At 41.5% G+C, this 20,481-nt stretch overlaps 1 protein-coding gene across 3 annotated transcripts in view; it reads left to right on the top strand.

The window, feature by feature from the left end:
* The window catches only part of xirp2a (xin actin binding repeat containing 2a), a 52,670-nt gene that overhangs the window by 13,081 nt on the left and 19,108 nt on the right, over positions 1-20,481 (top strand). The window contains exons 1-3 of one of the 3 annotated variants that reach the window (XM_071464925.1): positions 5,690-6,489; positions 6,634-6,745; positions 19,337-19,494. In XM_071464925.1, the coding sequence (XP_071321026.1) occupies positions 6,673-6,745; positions 19,337-19,494 (231 nt within the window). In that variant the 5' untranslated portion in view covers positions 5,690-6,489; positions 6,634-6,672. Of the gene's footprint in view, positions 1-5,689; positions 6,490-6,633; positions 6,746-13,313; positions 14,110-19,336; positions 19,495-20,481 lie in introns of those variants that run through there. The other 2 variants (XM_071464924.1, XM_071464926.1) reach the window with 2 other exon arrangements.

Consider the following 20,481-nt stretch of genomic DNA (forward strand, 5'->3'; position numbering starts at 1 on the left):
AGCCGTGGGCCGACGTCACCGAAGCTGCAGAGCTACAGTTAGTCTCTGCATAAAGTTCTGCAAAACTGCAGCTGCAGCTTTGTTTTCAGATACGCATCTTTAAAGGTTTTGTTTTTTATTGTATCTGGAGAACATCAGCATGTTAGTATTGTCGTTGTTAGCATGTTAAAAATGCTAAAGCTAGCATTTAGCTCCATTACCTCATAGAGCTGCTAGCATGGGTTAGTCTTGTTTACCAGGATGATGTGTAAAGTGTTATTATCTGACGAGTTACAGTTTGTTTTTTTTGTTTTTTGGGTTTTTTTTTACAAACGCTGTCTCTTTGAAGATGATGACCATTTACCTCATATAATTAACAAGGCCTGGCACTCAGGCACTCATGCATTCATGCATTCATTCACTCATCTATTTATCCACACAGTCTGAATGATTTAACCCTAGAGGCTGAGGCATTGCTGTGCAGAGCCAGCTGCAGCTGCAGCCGCCACAGCTGAATATTGAAGCCCAAGCAGAGGTGCCTGAAGGAAGCAGCTCTTCTGAAGGCTGCGAAAAAACCAAAGACTATGATGAGACTGAGTCTTGTTTATCAGTCCTTTTCCACATTACTATATGTCTCTTAAAGCTAGCTATAACATGTGTCAGTTGCGAGTCATCTGATTTTTCCAATAAACTTAATGTAGTACACGACAAGTAACCACCAGTGCAAAATTTGTAGATAAATACATCAAATAGACTAATAAGATAAAGAGAAAGGAAAACTAACCAAATAAAAACCTTGTGATGTCACAACAACCTTGTTACAGGTGTCAATGTATGTTTTTTTAGTTGTATATATATACATAGAGCTCTACTCTAGGTAGCATTAACATGGATAATTAGCTCAGAAAATCTTTTGATGCGTGAATATTAAATTGTCAAAATAACCCTGTTGACATCACTGGGGTTATTTTCTCAGGCTTCAGACATTTCACAAGTGGTTTTCCAGGCAGAGTTTGAATCCCCATGACAAGTAACCTTTATGTGTAACATGGAGTGGAGAGCCCTTTAATTGCTCTACTAGTTTCTTTAATTACCAACAGGATCCCTGGCGGTGTACAGACTGTGTACAGAATATAGGAGCAGTTACCTCAGAATTACAGACGAGAGGTTCAGATCCCCTCTTCTTATGGATATTTATATTTTTTTTTACCCCACCTCTACCCCCTTTCATCAGGAGGACAAATGCCTTTACCATTTATTAAGTCTAAATAATTGAAATAATGTTTCATTTACAGTGGAGAACAGAAAAATATTAGCAAGCTTCCTCAAAAAATTCAACTTGTATACGTGTAATCTGACACAGACCCTTGATCCCAGTAACTGGGAAACTATTTCTACATTAACGCTTCAAAATATCCCTTCAGGTAGTTTGAATTGACTGCTGAGACCTTTGGCTCACTGCTTTGAATTGTTGGAGAAGGTCAGGCGTGTTTTAGAGAAACATGTCCAAAGCAACTGGTTGCCTCAGTCAGGCCCAGTGATTTGTTTACTGTTGTCGAGCCTCGTGAGTCATGTTTGAGAGCAGGCACTTGTACGTTATGCCAGCCAACACATAAGGCAGCTTTCACAGCCAGAAGCACTCACTCCAAGAGCTGTCAGAGGGAGTGTGCATGTGGCTGAACTGTGGTGGCGTCCAAAACGTGCGGATCCACTTGTGTGTTGCCGACAAAGAAATCCTTTAATTTAAAATTAAATACTCAAACAGTGACTCATGTCTGAGTGATTTCTTGCCTCTAAAGGCCCATTGAGTCAGTTGCCGGACAGCAACTAGAGCTAAAGTGCCGCTCCAGACACGTGAATGGCACAAAGGCAGTAAATTAACAGCATTAAATGAACCACTTAATTTGCAAAATGCCAAACGGACAGTGAAGTGAAGCCTCGGTGTGAAGAGGTGTTGCAGAGTCTCCCTCGGTGCAGATCGTGATAGCGCCCGATTCCACTGATGGCACAACCCCACCCACCATTCACCTGCAAGACAAACAGGATAACAAGCATGCTGCAGCCCAGAGAGATGTCTCCACACATAGATCGAAACACAAGGAGAAAAGGAAGGAGAGTAGGAAAAAGAAAAAGCCAAAGAGACGGAGAGGAAAAGTAAGAGAGCAGTTCCAAAATAAGATCTGTTTAAGGAGTTCATTGCATTCAGGTGGGTGACCTCTCTCCTCCAAAATGTCACATCTAATATCGAACCCACGGACTTATCGATTTCACCTGCTACTGTAGCTGCACTGACTGCACTAAAAGCACTTTGAGCAGTTTCCGAGCTCTTGGAGCTTTTCAGGTGGAGGTGAGACGTACAGCAGATCTGTGATAACTTGTAGTCAGACTCATTAGAGCCACAGTCATTTCCCCCCAAATGTATTGATTATAATCCATTTTCAAACTCCATCTCATGGCCATAACCTTGAGTGAATAACCAGATTCGGGCATTAATAGACATCAAAATATTACGATCAACACATTGGTGCCCAAGTACTGACTCTTCCTCTGTGAAAAACTCTGCAGTGGACTCCGATACACCCACTTGATTCAGGTTAAGACAGCATTACACCATCGAAGTGAACAGTTACATCCACAGCTGACTTTCTCTCACCCAGCTGGCACATTCGCTTCTGTGGGTGGAGAAAAACAAAACCTTAGGGCTCAGTTTTTGACTAATTGACTTATTAAGACTGACATTTCTTAAACAGAGGATGACACGGGAGGAGGACAGATGGAGAACGTTTGAGGAGAGAGAGGCGGACAGCCCTCCGCGGAGACCCTCCGTGCACTAGGGCATGTCATTAAAGTTCTACTAGTAGAAGCGTTTGCTTATTAGAGGACGACGACGTCCACAGCTGACATGAGACGATCAGCGTAAAGTCCCTGCGCGTGTGACAGCGAGCTGGATCAGTCTAAGCTCCGGTGATGTCTCCCTCTAATAGGCAGCAATGTGGAGGTGGAGGGTGTCACCTCCCCAGGCTAACAGTGCGCGTATTACTGTTACCATGGTTTCACCATCGCGGGTCCGACTGGCCTCTTCGTGGGCGTCTGTCACACATGAAATGGTCCCAGATGGCCCACACTGATTTCATTAGCTTTTTACTTTTCAGAGGATCCAGTCATTTTTCTTTTTTTTTTTTCCACACAGGGATTATCTCCCACGACAGGCCTGTACATTTAGACAGATTTCACCAAGCACTGTTCCTTATTAACTCTGTCAGTCTGTGGGAGATGCGCAGAGACATCCCCACCACCACCACTCCTATTCCCTCTTCCTCCCGCCTTCCTCTGTGGCAGCCCGCGCCAAAGAGAACATATGGCAGGGACTCAAAGCTGGATAGCGCTCGGTGATGGTTGCATGAGACACTGTGCTGTGCCGCTGCTGCCGTTCATCCGTTTACTGTAGCTCATAAAATGGATAACAGCAGCTCTCACTTCTGAAGAATCATGTCACAGAATATCTGGTGAACTGAACATCGGTCGTTTTATGGACACTGATTATTGGTTTCAGTTCTAAGACATTTTAACAGGAAGCTTCCAAAATAAGCGATCAGAAAAATAGCCAGTACTTTTCTGAATGTCTGCTGCTACTCTGTAATATTAACATAATACCTCATCTAAATGAATCCAGTTTTAATGTCTTGTGGCTGATGCTCTTAAAGTAAGCTACCTCTGTGCCCCTGACCAGCTTTGCAAAGTTCGTTTTTGCCAGGAGAATTACTGCACGTTATCGCTCTCTTTGCAGACCGTCTGTTTTTTGGTTTTTCTTTTTGGCTTTTGAAAAATTGCGTTTGTATGGAAACATATTTACTCTCAAATGCTACTGGCTTCAGTTCTAAGTTCTGTCTTGCTTCTGTGCCAAACAGCCCTGAGATGGGTCTGCTCTAAGAAGTAAATGATATATGAACACACATGAATGCTAGAAAAATATCTATTTTGGATCTGTTTGAGCGCAGTATTGCATTTTATACTGTCAGAGGGGATTATCTCAGGTCGGGCTCTGGATTTCTGGCATGCTGAATGGGTCGAGACTACTTGGGGAGTTCTGTTCACAATGAGTAAATACTTTTGTGGCGTGCCCCAGGGTTCAGTCCTGGGTCCTGTTTTTCTTTATTGTTCATGCTGCCTTCAAAAAAAAATGTCTGAAGACAAAAGTGTGTATATCTGTTCCAAAGGGGTACACACTATAAGTAAAGATTGTCAGTATTGTTAAAATAAATTAGGAGTTAAAGGAGTTAAAAATAAAAATGGTGTCTGGCTTGGTTGTTATGTGGATGACATACTGCTCTACATTGTTTCTAATGAATGACCTCATCCCTGTTGACAACCTTGATTACTACATTGCTGATATCAGCGACTTGCAATCGAAGAACTGGTTGAAAAGCTGTGTGTACTTCTCTGTTAGGTTTTAGCAAGATGTCTCAAATGTGACAAAAACACACCCAAATCAATCAATCGAGGGAAATTAACAACTATTTTGACTTTAACTTGGGATATTTTTTTGTCTGTTGATTAGCAGAACAAGATGTGAAGACTTTGGCTTAAGAAAATTGTGCTGGCCATTTTTTGTATTTTTTTCATGTTTTATACATCACGTAATTCATCCATTAATCCTGACATAAGCTCAGATACTGTATCTACGGTGGCCCTGGGAGCTCAGCACACTGCAACCTAAGAAAATACATGCAAATAGACAAAACACAAACAAATTCAGAAAACATCTTCATCAATTTGACAATGCATGTACTGCAAAATACTCACAACACAAGCAAAATACACAAAAACCAAATAAAGAAACACGCTGCAAGTAGCACAGACGACAACAGAAGACACAAAAAGTGATGAACCCGGGATGCACAAAGTACACAAGTCACAAAGAATTGAACAAAGGTGTCCCAGCTGGGTTCATAACTTTTTAGTGTCCCCTGGAAACACTTCTGTTGTCGTCTGTGCTACTTGCAGCATTTCTGTATTTGGTTGTGTTGTGAGTATGTGCAGCGAGTTTGCCTATGTTGCGTGTGTTTTCTTAAGTTGCACTGCATTGAGCTCTCAGGGCCACAGTATTCTTGCTTAGTTTACAACTTCCTGTACTTCCTGTATCGTGTGTGCACATAGCCAGTCCTTCAATGTGATTGGTAGATATGTTGTTTCATCTGCAACTGAAAAAAATATCGACCAGCACACAGAAAAAGACTTTCACAAGTATGTTTACACCCACACACCATACGTATTCATAATTCACCGCACAAGCGAAGTGTAAACAAGCTCACCAGAAAACCAAAGAGAGATAAATGTTTCAGTCTCTTTAATGGCTTTCAGTCAGTGACATTCCCTTCTTTAATGAACTCAAAGCAATGCAAACTCACACACACACACACACACATGCATTTTTCACACACTGCCCTGTAAGACATCCTGACTGTCTTGTGCACTTAATCAACCCCCGGTGCAAAGTAACAACCTGTTGTAGACAAAATACTGTGTTTAATATCAGCAGTCAAACACAGAGCACAGGGGAGCTGTGGTTAGCAGCAGCAGCAGCCTGTGTGGACTGTGTGCTTTGAGCTTCATTCGATGTGAGGGCTACTTCAGCAAGAGAGCAAAAATAACAGTGACAGAAAGGGAGAGATTATGTTTACATCCCTGTTCTACCGTGCTGTGTGTGCATGTGTGTGTGTGTGTGTGACACTGTAGGAAAGTATGCAAATGACCATGGATGTATTCCAGGGATTTGCTTGATGGGATTTTTGAGGACAATGTTTTGTCCTTTGGTGCATTTCTGAAATAATGGTTGACACCTTCAGCAGAGAGAGGAGGACCAGACACAGATTTATGCATGCATATGTGTATGTGTGTGTGTGTGTCTGTGTGTGTGTTTGCCGTGCACGAGTTGTTGCATGTTTGTTGTCACTCTGCGTTGGAGCCCAGGAAGAAGCTGTCAAAAAAAAAAAAAAAAATGCTATGGGGAATACATTTGATTTGCAAATGAAAAAAAACACACCCGCACATTTGCAAAGACACACACGCCTACATAAACACACAGACACAGGTGTGTTTGTTCCCCACAGGGATGATTTGCAACTGAATAGGCGTGTTGCACAGGCTGACTTCTAAGTTTTGACAAAATGCTTCCAGGGGAAAAACAAGTCTGTATGCGCCAAGGACATGCCATTTACCAATGTTGTACCTTTTATCAATAGAAGTCTGTGAAAACACCTTTAGTCACAGATAGAGTGGCGCTATTAAAATTCAACCAAACGCTGTTTGCACTTACTTTCCACTCAGTGTCTGCTGCTCACATTGAGTTCAAGGTCGTCTCTCTCTGCACTCACATGTGTGTGTGTGTGTGTGTGTGTGTGTGTGTGTAAATGATGTGTGTGCAGACCAGACAACAGCAACAAAGTTTCACTGGAATCTGGAGCTTAAATGTCACCAGACGCTTGACTGTATCATTTTTCATACTTAAAGGTATGTGTGTCCTCTGTTGTGTGTATGTGTGTGTGTGTGTGTGTGTGTCTATATCGGGGTGTGTACAGGCGATTTGGTTCTGATGACCTGCAGCGTCACCTCTCGCAGGTGTTTCCTCTGATAGCGCTCCCTCTCTCTTACCAGGAAGTGACAACTGTCCACACCTCCCCATCCAGGAGAGCGATGTCCACCGGTCTCACACAGGCTGACCAGACAACAGATCAGACCATGGCCTCATCTCAGGACAGCGCTCCTTGTGAGTAGTTTTCTTGCCTTTTCATTTGGGAATTATATGTTTTTTTTAAAAAAAGAGATTTAAAAGTGACTTTTCAAAAAGCTTTGATGCAAACATCAGATGTGTTCTAACATTTGACAGGAGGCCCAGCTCTGTGATTGCACTGTGGTTACACTAGTCTGTCGAGCAAAGAACAAAGGCTGCAGAATGCTTAATGCAATGTTTTGTCCCATTTGTTCTATGAGATAAACATTTGGCAGAAAGCGGCTTTTGAAAAGTAGATTGTTCTTTGCTAGATAAGGCGGCCTCCCTGGCAGTTTTTTTTTTTTTTAAATGGGAAGCTTGTGGCTTGCTAGATACTGTGCTACCGTTACTGTGATAGCAACACTGCGGTGGCTACCTCCAGTTTGTTTTCCACTGAGGCTGATAGCAGAGCACACACAGATGGAGCTTACAGTGCAAGGTACAGACAATTTGTTAACTCTGCGTGGATCACTAACAAACTAAAGAGAGCGAGTTCAAAGATATTGGGCTCTCAGGTGTCCTATCACAGTATCAGTGTTACTTTTGTGCATTTGTGTTGGGGCAAAAGAGAACTGGCTTTGACCTTCATCACACTGACCAGTACAACCACCCGGCCGCAGAGCCCCAGACCAGTGTCATCTATCCAAGCCTTTGAAAAACACCTAAAGGAAGAGTGTTGTTAACAAGGCAGGGAAGGAAATGAGCTGAATGAATGAACTGAGCTGTTACCAATTCGCCATCGGTGATATTCAACTGGTTGAACACCTAAAAATAATCTGAATGAAAGCAAAAACCCATTTTGATGAACCATGAAGTGGAGACTTTTGTTTTAATTAGTTGTGAGGCATTTGTTTTCTTTTTTTTTTTTTTTTGCTGTTATCTGACGGAAACAACGGAGAGATGAGAGGAAATGAAAGGACAAAGAGATTGGGGATGACATGCAACAGGGGGTCCCCAGCCAAACATGAGCCAGGGATTTTGTGTTTCATGGTTGGTGCCTTAACCTCAAGGCCACCAAAGTGCCCACTGAAAGAGACCTCTACATAAAGTCATGGAAACAAGCAGAGGGATGTACCAGAGTGAAAACAAAGATACATTTCCTCAGTATGTGTCCAAAATATAAGACCCATAGAGATACATATCTTTAATGTCCCATACTGTATAAAGCTGGTCTAGGTTCTATATTAATACTGTGAAAGTCTCAAACAGAAATGCACACAGCTCATATTCAGAAACTGAGCCTTTAAAACGAGCCGTCAGGATGTCAGGACCGTAACTTTGTGAAGTCACAACAAAGCAGTCACCGCCCTCAGGCACACCCCAACCCCAAGGATTTAGTTTCTCTGCGTGTTTACCTGAAATCTGCTATATTCTTATTTGAATACTCAGAAAATCAGCCAATCAGAAGAGAGGCTTAGAGCCTCTTTAAAAAATAAACTTGCAATTACATTTTTTTTCCCCTTTAGGTGGCACTGGCAACAAGCTGTGGACATAACACTGAAATCAAGAGCTTTTAATTTGATTTGGCTAACTTGTTAGCATCATGACTGTTGATAGCTGTCTTTTTCTTTGTTCTGTACTTTCTTGTATATACTTTGCCAACATACATGACTTTAAATTGTCACGCCAGTGTAAACTGAACAAATAAACATAAGGCAGAGTATGTGAGTGGTTGTAGGAAAGTGAGAATCCAAAGTGATGGAAGTGTTGACAGCTTTACAGTAGCACCAAGGTGTACACACACACACACACACACACACGCTCATAAGCTCAACCGTGCACGCTCACGCTCAACATATTCACCAACGCAGACTGAGAGCCTCTGCATCTCCACCTGAGATCAGTCAGGCTTTTGTGTCGGCCCGCGCGTCTCTAAACCTCCGTTCCGTGTCTAAAATTGGAGCTTGTTGACGATCCCCGGCGTTCCCGTTGACCTGACTGAGCGACAAGCTTTTGTCTTTGCTGACAAGTTGTCGGTGACAACACTGCATCGTCTTCGCCAGGTCAAATGACTGACAGTGGTGGCGGGAGGGCTTCGGGAGCTGTTCCCTCCAAAGCCGCAGTGTGTAAATAAAGCAGGGTGTAACTGCACTTTAAACAGATGCAAAGCTCACCTCTAAATCTCCATGCTGCTGCTCTTTCTAAATAGACATCCTTGTTTACTTGTTTCCTCTCGTATTACACCAGAATCACCACCATGAGATTGTGGATGGCTTTGTGGTACACACAGTAGTGAGTGTTAAAAAGGAGACCTCTGTTCTTTAAAAGTTTTGCGTGTATATATTAATTTATATATGCGTGTGTGTGTATTTATATATATATATATTAGACTCTGGCTGATTAAACTTGTCAGACAGCCTGGGCCAGAGAGAACTTTGCAAAGAAGTGTGCAAATGCTCCCAGTTGGAGGAGGATTTGCCAAAACACAGTTTTTTGTTTTAATTAATCTCCTCCGAGATTTGCCTGCCAAATGTTGATGTCTTTATAATCTTATCCTGAGGATGAACAGAGCTTTTCTTCTTGTCAGTTTCAGATTTGATTCCCTTAGTGGCTGCTAGAGCACACAAATGAGATCTTAAGAGATGACTGATGTTGGGAAATTGAAAATTGAGGTTTGACGTGAGGCTGGTTCTCGGTTCCTCCAGGTGAACCAGTACAGTGTCTACACAGCACATGGGTTAGATATTCACAGAAATTAGTAAGATGGTTGAAAGAGAAAAGAATATGTTTCTTAACCTTGCTGAGCAAAGAAATTCTTATAATCTTAAAGCGTCTTATCATTATTACGCTATAATATCTTTGCTTTTATCTTGACTAATGGTGGAAATCAGTGGTATTTTTTCTTTTTATCATATCCGTTATGTTACCAACATTTCATCTTTAAAGTGGGACTTTTAAAAGAAGAGAAAATACAAAAGAAAAGTTGAATTCATAAGCGAGAAAACACACCCTCGCTCAGCTTCATACACTCCCACAGGGGTTTTCCTGCTTCAGCCTGAGTTGGTCTGGTATGACCTGTAGCTTAGTTTGCTCACCCATCCATCATCTACAAGGGAGTCCTTTCCTCTGAGGACCTGCGAAAAGCTGTTTCCTTGAACCTTCAAAGTTTAAAAGTTCACTGTTATTTTGGGCTCTGTTTTTGTTGAATATTCAAGGTTATTTCCTTGACTGCACCAGTTTGGTATCCTGGTGACTTGCTACGCACCTTGGTAGGAGGAGAGGTGCAGAAGAGGGCGTGGTGGCACAAATCCAGCAGCACACTGTAATCCTGGTGCCGAGAATTAGTCCAGCACCTCCTGAAAACCATGCACTGCAGAGAAGCCCACTCCTCAGAAACCTGTGGGCGACGTCACAGAGGCTACGTCCATCTTTATTTACAGTCTATGATTTTGCCGCTTGGAGTCATTTTCAGTTGTGATGCAACGACGCATCTCAGTAACAACACAAAACGATCCACATCTATATGTTGTGGACAAATCCAACATGTGAGTGAGAAGATTTTTTTTAATTCACTTTTGTTTTTATCCTGCACAGGTCTCTCATGTTCACTTACTTTTCCTTGTAACTCCCTGAAATAGATGCAGACTCACACCTGTTCTAAATCCTGCTTACCTTACCCACTGCTGGCACAGCTTAGATACCATCATCAATTATTTAATGGGGATTTAATGATAACTGCTGAGTTTTTCTAAATAGACCCACTATCAAATCTCCAAACTGTATTTTGCATTTGTTTCAGGATGGGGACTGTGTCACTTTCTTTCTGTTAGCTAAATGAGTATACATAATTATTTATGATTATTTTACTTTAAAGAAATGTGTTTCCAAATATGCAGAGGAGGAGACGAACTGCAGAGTTCAGATTAATTTGCTTGTAGAATAATTGTTTGCACAATTATAACCAGCAGTGCAGATATTCCTTCACCTCTTAATTACACCATCAGGAGTATGTTTGTTCATGGGGATGAACTTTCCTCTCCCTCCTCACCCTGCTTCTTGTAAAGGGGATGAGAGGCGCACATGTGATTTGTTTTTTACTAAAAACTTCTGCGTTCCCCTGTATTCCTTCTGTTTTCAGCCCTTGCACCTGGTTGCGCATAGTTGCACCAGGTTGCACCTGGTTGCACTAGATTTGCACTTTTGGTCACCAAAATTGCAAAATAATAGTTGGTCGTACCCATTTCTGTCTGCACTGGGAAATTTGGCTCAGCACTTTTATATAATATAGAACACAATATATTTATTGGCAACTTACTCTAATGAATTAAAGACATTAATCGCATTTAGCACTTTACTTTTAGAAAGATATTTTAGTTTAAAATCACTTTTACTTCAATGTGGACTCCCTCCAAATCTTGTTTTGGGGACATTCTCAGGCACCTTCATTAGGTATTCTGCAAGAGTATGTTTATTTTCCACTTTAACAGAAAATCCATGTGCAATTTCAGTGGGATTATCAGCAGAGTGCAGCTTCTCTACAAGCCCGATAACCACGCTTTTCTCTAGTCGATGTGCTGCCAGCGGCGCCGCATGGGGTGGGCTCCTGGAGAACACCTTGTGTTTCATATATGATTTCAGTAAACAGTCATGATCAAAGCTAATATTATGGAGAGAATAGACATACACATCTTTGATTCCTGCAGGGTTACAGTAGCTAGATTCTTGTATTGTCGAGAAAGGATGTAGGTTGAAAAAGAGTCAATCAAAGGCCCCAGGGTGATCAGACACAAATGGGAGGTCACTGGTTTAAAAGAGGACCTTTGCCAGTGCTTCAGGGCAACATATATCGAAGAAAGACGTATGAAAAAAGAGGAAGTGAAGAAATAAACACAAAGAAAAAGACAGGATATCAATATGAATTCCTATCTTGCATCAGTAGATTTCCTGCTTGAGTGTTCCTCGATTGTTAAAGGTTTCTTGCTCAGTCCTCCTGGGCTGCTGCACAACAGGAACTGCACTGGATTTCCTGATTTTGCATTGGTTGTAGTTTACAGTGTCCATGTGAGGAGGTGAGGAGGTTCGACTGCAGGCATGCCGTGTACAAGATGAGTTTTTAGAGGGAACAAAGGTTTCACCTAGGTACACCTAACCCTTGGCAAAAGCTGAGCAGCTTCAGTATTTTACTGGAGAGGCATCACAAGCACAACTTTAACACACTGAACTTAGTTTAGGGGATAATCAAAGTATTTCTTTGGAAAAAGAGAGATTTACAAGTAATGGTTTTATAACCATTCCCTGACACAGGAATCAGTAATCAAAAATAATTGCTTGCTCTTTGTGGGAACTGTTGGGTTTCTCTCTATAATAAAGAAAAGTCTTGACCTTACCCTGTAAAGTGCCTTTAGATAATGTGTATAATGATTTGGCGCTATACAAATTGAACTAATTCGAATTAATGTAGATAGAGACAGAGGGCCGTGTAGAGAAAAGTTATTATTATTATTCCAGGAAAGTCCATGTCATTTGAATCCATCTATTTTAAAGAAATAAATAGATATTTCAGGAAATATGCTTATTTTTTTATGAGAAGATGACTCTCATGTCTGTAACTGTAGGAAACAGTTGGTTAGCTTAGCTTAGCACAAAAACAAAAGGAGAGTAAACAGCCAGCCTGACTCTGTCCAAAATTCAAAAATATGCCCACCAGCACATGGATGGATTACTGACTGGGTCAACCAGGACAGGCCCAGGGGCCCAAGGGTTCAGGGGACCCTTGTGCTGGAGCCTGCACACAAAACAACTACAAAGGAACTCAAGATAACTACAAAGACACAAAACAACCATCAAATATTGCAAAGCAACTACAAAGAGACACGAAACAACCTCAAAGAGATTCAAACTAACCCCAAAGAATTGAAAACAACTAAAATATGACCCAAAACAACCACAAAGAGATGCAAAATGACCAGACTATCATTACGGGGTTCTTGCTCCTGTGTTAAAGGGGTGGGGAGGCTTTTACTTGTCTGTGCTCAGGGGCCCATGGTCTCAAATATCCATGTGCAAGTACCTCTCGAGCTCAGTAAAGTAGTGTTTACGTGCTTGAACGTCTCTCTGGTTGTAAACCGATTCACCATGTAACTGAAACCTGAAAAGCCACAGTTTTTCATTTCAGCATTTCATTGTTTTCTTCGCTGATTAAAGAGGCAACATACAGTATATGTTTCAGTCTGTGAGCTTTACAGGTGTTCTTCCTTGTATTTTTGAGCTTCGGACCCTCCAATACAGAAATGTAATATATTACATATACTATATGTCCCTATATCAAGAGTGACGTTGCCATATACAACTCCTATAATATATTATTATCACATGTATACATATATGAAGATATAAGTTTACAACATATGTGAAATACCCATCGCAAAATTTCCATATGTAAATATATATTTAGAAATATCTATATGATGACATGTTAACATATACCATTATATGGTATAACATGTTTATATGTTTATTAAAACAACAGACATATACAAATTTTTACATATTTTTAAAATTAATTTCTTATTATTTACATGACAGGCTTTGAGATGGATATATATTTACAAAACATAGGTCAACAATATAAGCATGAGCATATAAGCATACATACAAACATACATTAACATACATATTTGTATGGGCTTCTAATAGGTATTACATAATTTTTACATTCATGTTTTTATTTTATATTTATATAAATTATATGGAAATACAATATACATACATATATTCTATATTCCATATGGGCTAGCTTCATATGCAGCGCACAGACATGAGAGTACGATCTTGTCGTCTAGCTGTTGTCTTGTTTGTTGTGTTGTCATTGAATACCACTTTCATACTGCTTGTATGTGTGTGTTTATGAAACAATATGTATGAAATGTATCTGCACTGGCTGCGCTGAGTCATAAAATGTCATGATATTTACCATCCTAACAAGCAGTGATTCCAAATGCCAAATGTGTCCCTGCGCTCCGCTGCGTAAATGATACCAAGTGTCTGTTTTCATAGTGTGGGACGTCTTTGTCCATAAGACTACTGTGACATAAGGTTAAGAGCATGTTGGGTACCTCGGTACATGACACTAAAAAAAGAAAACCCACATCCATTTACCCTCTCGCCTAAGTCCATCCTATTTTTTTACGAAGGGGGGCTTCTAAAATAAAATCAGCTGTCACTGGATCCCTGGGCCTCACTGAGCTGTGGAGAACACTGCTGGAGCTGGTCTCCAAGCCTCACTGTCTGCCTCTGCCCAGGATTTGCTTGCTGCGTAGGGTTAAGCTTGATTTCTTTTTCCTGGAGTTCCAAAGTCTTTTTCTATTCTCTTGGATTCTATTGTTGTTCGACGTGAAGGGCGACCTACACAGTTAAAGAAGGTAAGAGATGTGTGCGGACTGTCAGCATTTTAAAGCTGACTCTCGTATCGACGTAAGCCCCTGCTGTCAGCACAGCTCTTTTAAAGTGATTTGCCACCTAAGCAGAAGTGGAAGCAGCGAGAGATGGGAAATGGTAGATGACATTGCACCTGATAATGAATTGGTTTGATGTGCCCAGGCGGCAGGTGGCGGCAAGTGGAGGGGCCGTATTGTGTTGGGCTGTCAGCGGCAGGAGCTTCGTAAGGAATGAGATGTGATATGTCATGCAGTATGTTCCCATGATTCCACCAGGATTTGTGCTTTGTCATAAAACATGCATGGGCCCCTTCCGTTTTCCGTCCACCAGACATAACCAGCAGTCTGATCTAGAATATTCTGAAAGCAGAGCAAATCAGAGACAAAGTGCTTAGCCTAGCATAAGGAGGCGCTCCAGGGTAATCCATTCACAATGTAGAGGGGTTATTTTGATAGATTTGACAGCTCAATTATTGTTCCTGTTTTGCTTTCGTCGGTAAGGAAGAAATCGCCCTCCGTGGCTGACATTTCAATTAGTGTAGCTCGTTCTGACTCTGCTGTCAAACCTCGCTAGCCAAAAGGTTTGGTCAGTACGTACTGAACAGAAAATTGGGTTGCTTAAGACTTCTGTTGTAAGGGGGAGGGTGGAGAAGGGGCGGTGACACCTCTGTGATTAGGAAACGGCCTCTGCTTGACACACATCTGTGGGCCTTGAATTCGCTTTGAGCTACGGCGCCAATCTGCCGTCTCTCACGCCCATAAACTCTGAAACTGAAATTGCTCTCTTGTTCTTTTTCCTCTCTCTTCCCCGCACACATTCTCCTCAGTGGTCTCGTTGCCTAGCACGCCACGCCGCCCCTTCACCTCCTCACTTCCTGCTATAGCCAGCGGCGCAGCGCCTCACCTCTCTCCTCTTGCTTCGGCACAGGCAGCAGCAAAGGAGGCAGTGACAGGGAGGTCAATGGTCCTCAGCCGGGGCTCAATATAGCCACTGAGTCGTGCATGACCTCCCCTGTTGACTTTTCCCGGCCTCTCCCACTTCCATTACCCCCCCCCCCCCCCCCAAAATCCGGTGCCAACACTTGTGCCTCTGGCGTGGAATTGAAGAGATAAGAAGCTAATACTCTGAGAGGGAGAAAATCAGTGCAGTGGTAAAATGTGCCTCTAAACAGAAGTGACATAGGTTTTAAGTGTAAGCCTTTGGAAAAGTTTTATCTGATATCAATACCCACAGTGTAAACAGAGATTTGGCCCTGGTTATATTTGAGCATCTTAAGCAATGAGACATGTTTGAAAGCTATTATTAATGCTAATTAAACATCCGCTGGTGCCAGTACTAATTAGCGGCAGCAGAGGGAGATGGTGAAATGATTTTGAAATCTTTGAAAATATTCTCATTAGAAGTTATTGAGTTTTAACTTTTATTTCTCTCTCACACAGACACACACACACACATGCGTCCCTACACACACTTCCACTCAATAAATCTCCTTGTTACAGGGGAACATGACGCTGCAGACAGAGCCAGTTTTTTTTTTCTCCCTCCAGTCACCCCCCCCCCCCCCCCCCCCCCAAAAGCCCCCCCTCCCCTCCTGCCTCCCCTCCTGGAGCCTGGTTACCTCACCTCCATGTTATGGCGGCTTTGTAACCCTTCTCAGAAGCCAGTGGTATCCAAAGCGCTGTTGTCGCTGCTCCCAAGGATCAAAACCCTCATGTCTCTGCCTCTCTGACAGCTCCAGACCATGACGTGAACATTTATCTCTGGTGATAAATGGAGGCATTATCCTTGCGCTTCTGTCATCATGCCGGTATTAGGTTACGCCGCAGCCTCAGGTGTAGGATTTCTGACCCATATTTATAGGATGTGGCGGGTAAAAACCCTGTTTTATTTTCAGATGCTGCTGTCCTGGGCAGGCTATTCCCCCCCCCCCCCGACGGTTATTGGTTACACTAACATGCCAGACGTAGCAGAAAGCTAAAAATGGTGGCATGAGGAGAACATGCTTTTGTCACATGGCGTCTGTATTAGGGCCTGGTCAAACCAGAGCGTGGCACAGCAAAATTCATCCACACAACTTTGGGAAATATTTGATTCTGAGTCTGATGAATATTGATTGTAGAGGCTTGGTGATGTAGTTGGTGAACTGCTGTAGGTGCTGTTGGTGTAACACACATGCCAGCAGGGAATATGGATATTGTCTTCCTGACAATAATCCACCAAAAGGAGAAGGCATCCATATCCAAATGTAATATATGGACAGTGATTTTCCATATATGAAATATAAAATAAAAACATTAGACCATATATCAAACCTATTAGAAATTGTAAGACTTTCATATATGGACATATGTCTGTCTATCCCTAAGCCTGTCGATATATGTTGATATCATATATAGTTGGGTCCAAGAGTCTGCAACCACTTTCCCAGAATGAGAAGACAGACATGGTTTAGGAATATTGAATATTGAGAATATTGAATTATGTATGTTGTTTTAATGAACCTGCATTTATAAACAAATATGGCGGCAACATGTTATATTCTATATGAAAACATGATAGATATTTTTAATATATGCACATATACAAATTCTATTATGGGTATTTCATATATCCACAGGATGTATATATGTGATAATAATATATGTGATGATATGATATGTAACATATATAGCAGCATCATAGGATATACATGTCACATATTACATTTCTAGGAACTTAGCTAGGAGTTAACAAGCTGGGCTGCTTTTTTCTACCACTGCCTCCTGGCTTTTAACTGTCTGCTAATAAGCTAAGGCTAGCATCTTCCATTCCGGACTTTCCAGCTTAGTTGGAGGTCTCGTTCCACCCGGATGGACGTTAAACTCACCTGGTTGAATCAGCAGTACAAAAGATTAATGACTGTATTAGAAAAAAAAAAAAAAGTTGAATATTGCATACATAAAAACTCACCATGACTCAGGTACAGTTCGACAGAAAACATCCAATCACAGAGCTTAAAATTCAGTTCCCACCACCTTGCATTTTTTTCTCATGGCAATAGCAGCAGAGGCTGAAGGCTATTGTAGTATGTACAGCTGTCCAGCATGACAAACTGAAGCTAAACAATTAAATGAATAATAATTTAATTGATTAAATAATTACATATGGTGGCTATAACATAATCTCTGACATACATTATCCAGAAGAGTCAAGTTTAAGAAGAATTTAAAATGGAAAAACAGAATAGAGAAGACTTCTTGAATCAGTGGCTCCTCCTATTTTCCTAATCCAGTGGAATGATTTCACCCACGATCCAGCCTGCATGGATCCCAGTGCATTCGACTGATACTGTCCACAAAATTTGACTGTTTTAAATGCTGGTGTGACCACACGTGTGCACTGTGTTTTAACCTAACAGATAAACAGATTAAATCAGTGGTTGTTTGATTTCCTCATTTTGATGACATAGATAACAGGAGTGGGCTACATCAAACCAGTCTAGATGTCAGACTGGTTTGATATAGCCAAGCATATCCAAGCCAAACGTAAACGTATAGTTTACAGTGTTGTGCAAGTTCACACTTTGATATAAGTTCATAGTCCCATCCCCAGCCCCAAATAATGGCTGCATTACTGTATACTACCATAGAATCACAGATAGAGGTTACTTTAAAAAGCCAAGAAAAACCAGTGTAAATCTATGTCTGACCACTTCAACATATGTGTCAAAAAGCAGGGTGACTTAAAACAGATGAGCTGACAAATGTATGAGATGTGCAGCGAAGGTAATGCAGTGTAGATTCAATGGAAATTTTATTCACCCTGCATGAACCAAATGAACCAGCAGTTCAAAAGCATAAAATAGATTACAGGCTGCTGCAGGCCCCACCACTGGCTTCATTACAGCCACCGGCTGAGAGATGTGCTGTGACTTCACTTCACAAGCCGGGTGCTGCCTTAAAACACAATTCTTCTTCTTCTGATGTTTTTTGGCGGGTTGGTAAACAGCTTTTTTGGTGCATCGCTGCTGCATTCTGGTGCGTGAGCGTTCATTAGCTGCACACAGTTCACCGTTGACAAGAAACATGAGCAGGCTCAATGAAGGTAGTGTTTCAGCATATTCATGCACAGCACTGTTGGTGTGTACTACACCAGTACGCAATGAAATTTGTTCCTGATCTCCATACTACTGCAGCACCATGGGACTTCAATCAGATTCATAAGCGTTTAAGAAGCAGCTGCTTTTGAAACAAACATGAATCTGACGTGAAGTAGAACTCACACTGAACTCTACTTTGAGCCCAAATTACACCATATGGAGGAGATATGTGAGAGCCTATCGCAAAAACAGAACAGAAGAGATTTTCAAAATGTCAAAAGGTTACAACAGAGCACATAATGAGAGAGAATAATTTCTATTTATGGTCTTCTTTCATCCCACGGTGTTGTTGCCTGGAGAGAGAGAGAACATACCAAGAGCTGAAAGGTCCAGTGTGGGTGTATGCGAAGCTTTAACAGAGCCTTCTCTGTTGCTGATAATGATGCTTTGTAGCACAGAAAAGTCAAATGTAAAATCAATAATCTTCTCTAATTGGCTATCCACAGGGTTGTGCTGTGCAATATGCGTAATCATAAAGTGTTGCTTTGTGATTGATGAACATTGCACTTCAGTTTTGTGTCAGCATTTGTTACGGATTGTTTGCCTCTAAGCCCCTGAAATATCTATAGTATCTAGAATTATGCAGATGTCTTTATCAAACTCTGGATGGGATTTTTTTTTTTTTTTCTGCAGATCAGAAAAATCCAAAAAACTAAAACTCTCATTCTCACTCTCACTCTATCAAACACACCACCTACATGTAGTTTATACATTTCCTTTAATTGAAGAGATTTCTGTGATTATGTAATATTTTAGTCAGGATGTTGTTCTGTCAGCAGGAGCTAAATAAAAATCTATTCCATTGATTCTAGCAAAAACAGTCACCTCTGCCTGTTCCAATGTAATGACAGAAAACTCATAAACACAAAACTGTCCCTTAAGGCTAATTACAAAAGGGCAAGCTCTACCTGAGTCTTCACAGACGAGCCAAAAGAGTAATAAGACGGTTGCAAATATCAGTAGGTCTCCAGAGGAGCTATCTCAAACAAGTGGAGAAAGCTGAGTTTGGTCTGTATGCATCAATGAAGGACATACACATCTTAAATTCAATATCTTTGTGGTTGTGTGTGTAGCTGCAGGCAGCCCTGGTAGATCCAGGTCAGGACTTCCCGAGGAGAGGGCCCTGAGCGCCGACGACCAGGAGGCCGAGCCGGTGTCAGTGAAAGAGCGTCTGGCGATGTATCAGGCTGCCGTGTCCAAGAAAGAAACCAGCAGTTCCTCCTCTGCTGCGGTAAGACAATACTTCCACAGGATGCAACAAGAGACGACAGAGAGGATACGCAGGCAACCAAAGCGATGCCAGACGTCACGTACATTGACTCAGCAGCGTTTTTGATGAAATAGTAAAAGTAAAGTGTGTGATAGACATTACTGATGTTTATGACCACATTTCTGTCATTCAGATCCGGGCTATAGGGTATAAATCTACCGCTCTGCCTGTAGGCTGCTTTGTTGAACAGAGAGGAGGGGATGGGAGCCACAGGACTCTGGCGGGATGGCGAGATTATTTGTCAGTGTGTCATAAGGGTCAGAACAGGATGGGAAAAACCAAACCTCAAGAGTGTTAATGGGAGTCAGGAGGAACCATCAGCAGTCAGGTCACACAGGGCTTTTGTTTCAGGAGGATATATCAATAATTTCTCAACGTACTGTGCATTTTGCCTGGTTTCACTTCAGTCGGAGGCAGCTCAGTAGATCTGACATACATCTGCTCCAGTACCAAACTGAAGTAAAGTTTAGAGTTTTTCTTTTTTTATTCAATGCTACTTTATACTAATATTCCACTATATTATTTCAGGAAATATACATTTTACTGCACCACATTTATCTGACATCTAGTTACTGTCAGATCAAGATTTGACATAAGAAAAATAAAATAAGCTTATAACATAATATATTATGAAAAGGACCTCCAAATGAACTGCACACTGAACCGAACTGCTGCAAGGCTACAGTTTATCCTGATAAAGGGCTTTTCCCCCAGGCCAATTTAAATGTTTCATTTGTGAACAGCCAAAACAGTATTTGTGCATCATCCATATAAACATACTGTTGTGTCGTTTCCAAAAAAAAGACTTTTGGGAAAATAAATAAATAAATTGGAACTAATTTACTAGCATATTGAACGAATCCACTTTCATTTTACAAAACTGCCAACCAGATCTCAGCTGAGCACCGATCTTTGACATAATTCTCAGGACTGTATTTATATTCTGAC

This window comes from Trachinotus anak, unplaced genomic scaffold (assembly GCF_046630095.1).
Source record: "Trachinotus anak isolate AG129_WGS33_773 ecotype Australia unplaced genomic scaffold, CSIRO_AGI_Tana_v1 ptg000026l, whole genome shotgun sequence".
In the NCBI taxonomy this organism is placed as follows: Eukaryota; Metazoa; Chordata; class Actinopteri; order Carangiformes; family Carangidae; genus Trachinotus; species Trachinotus anak.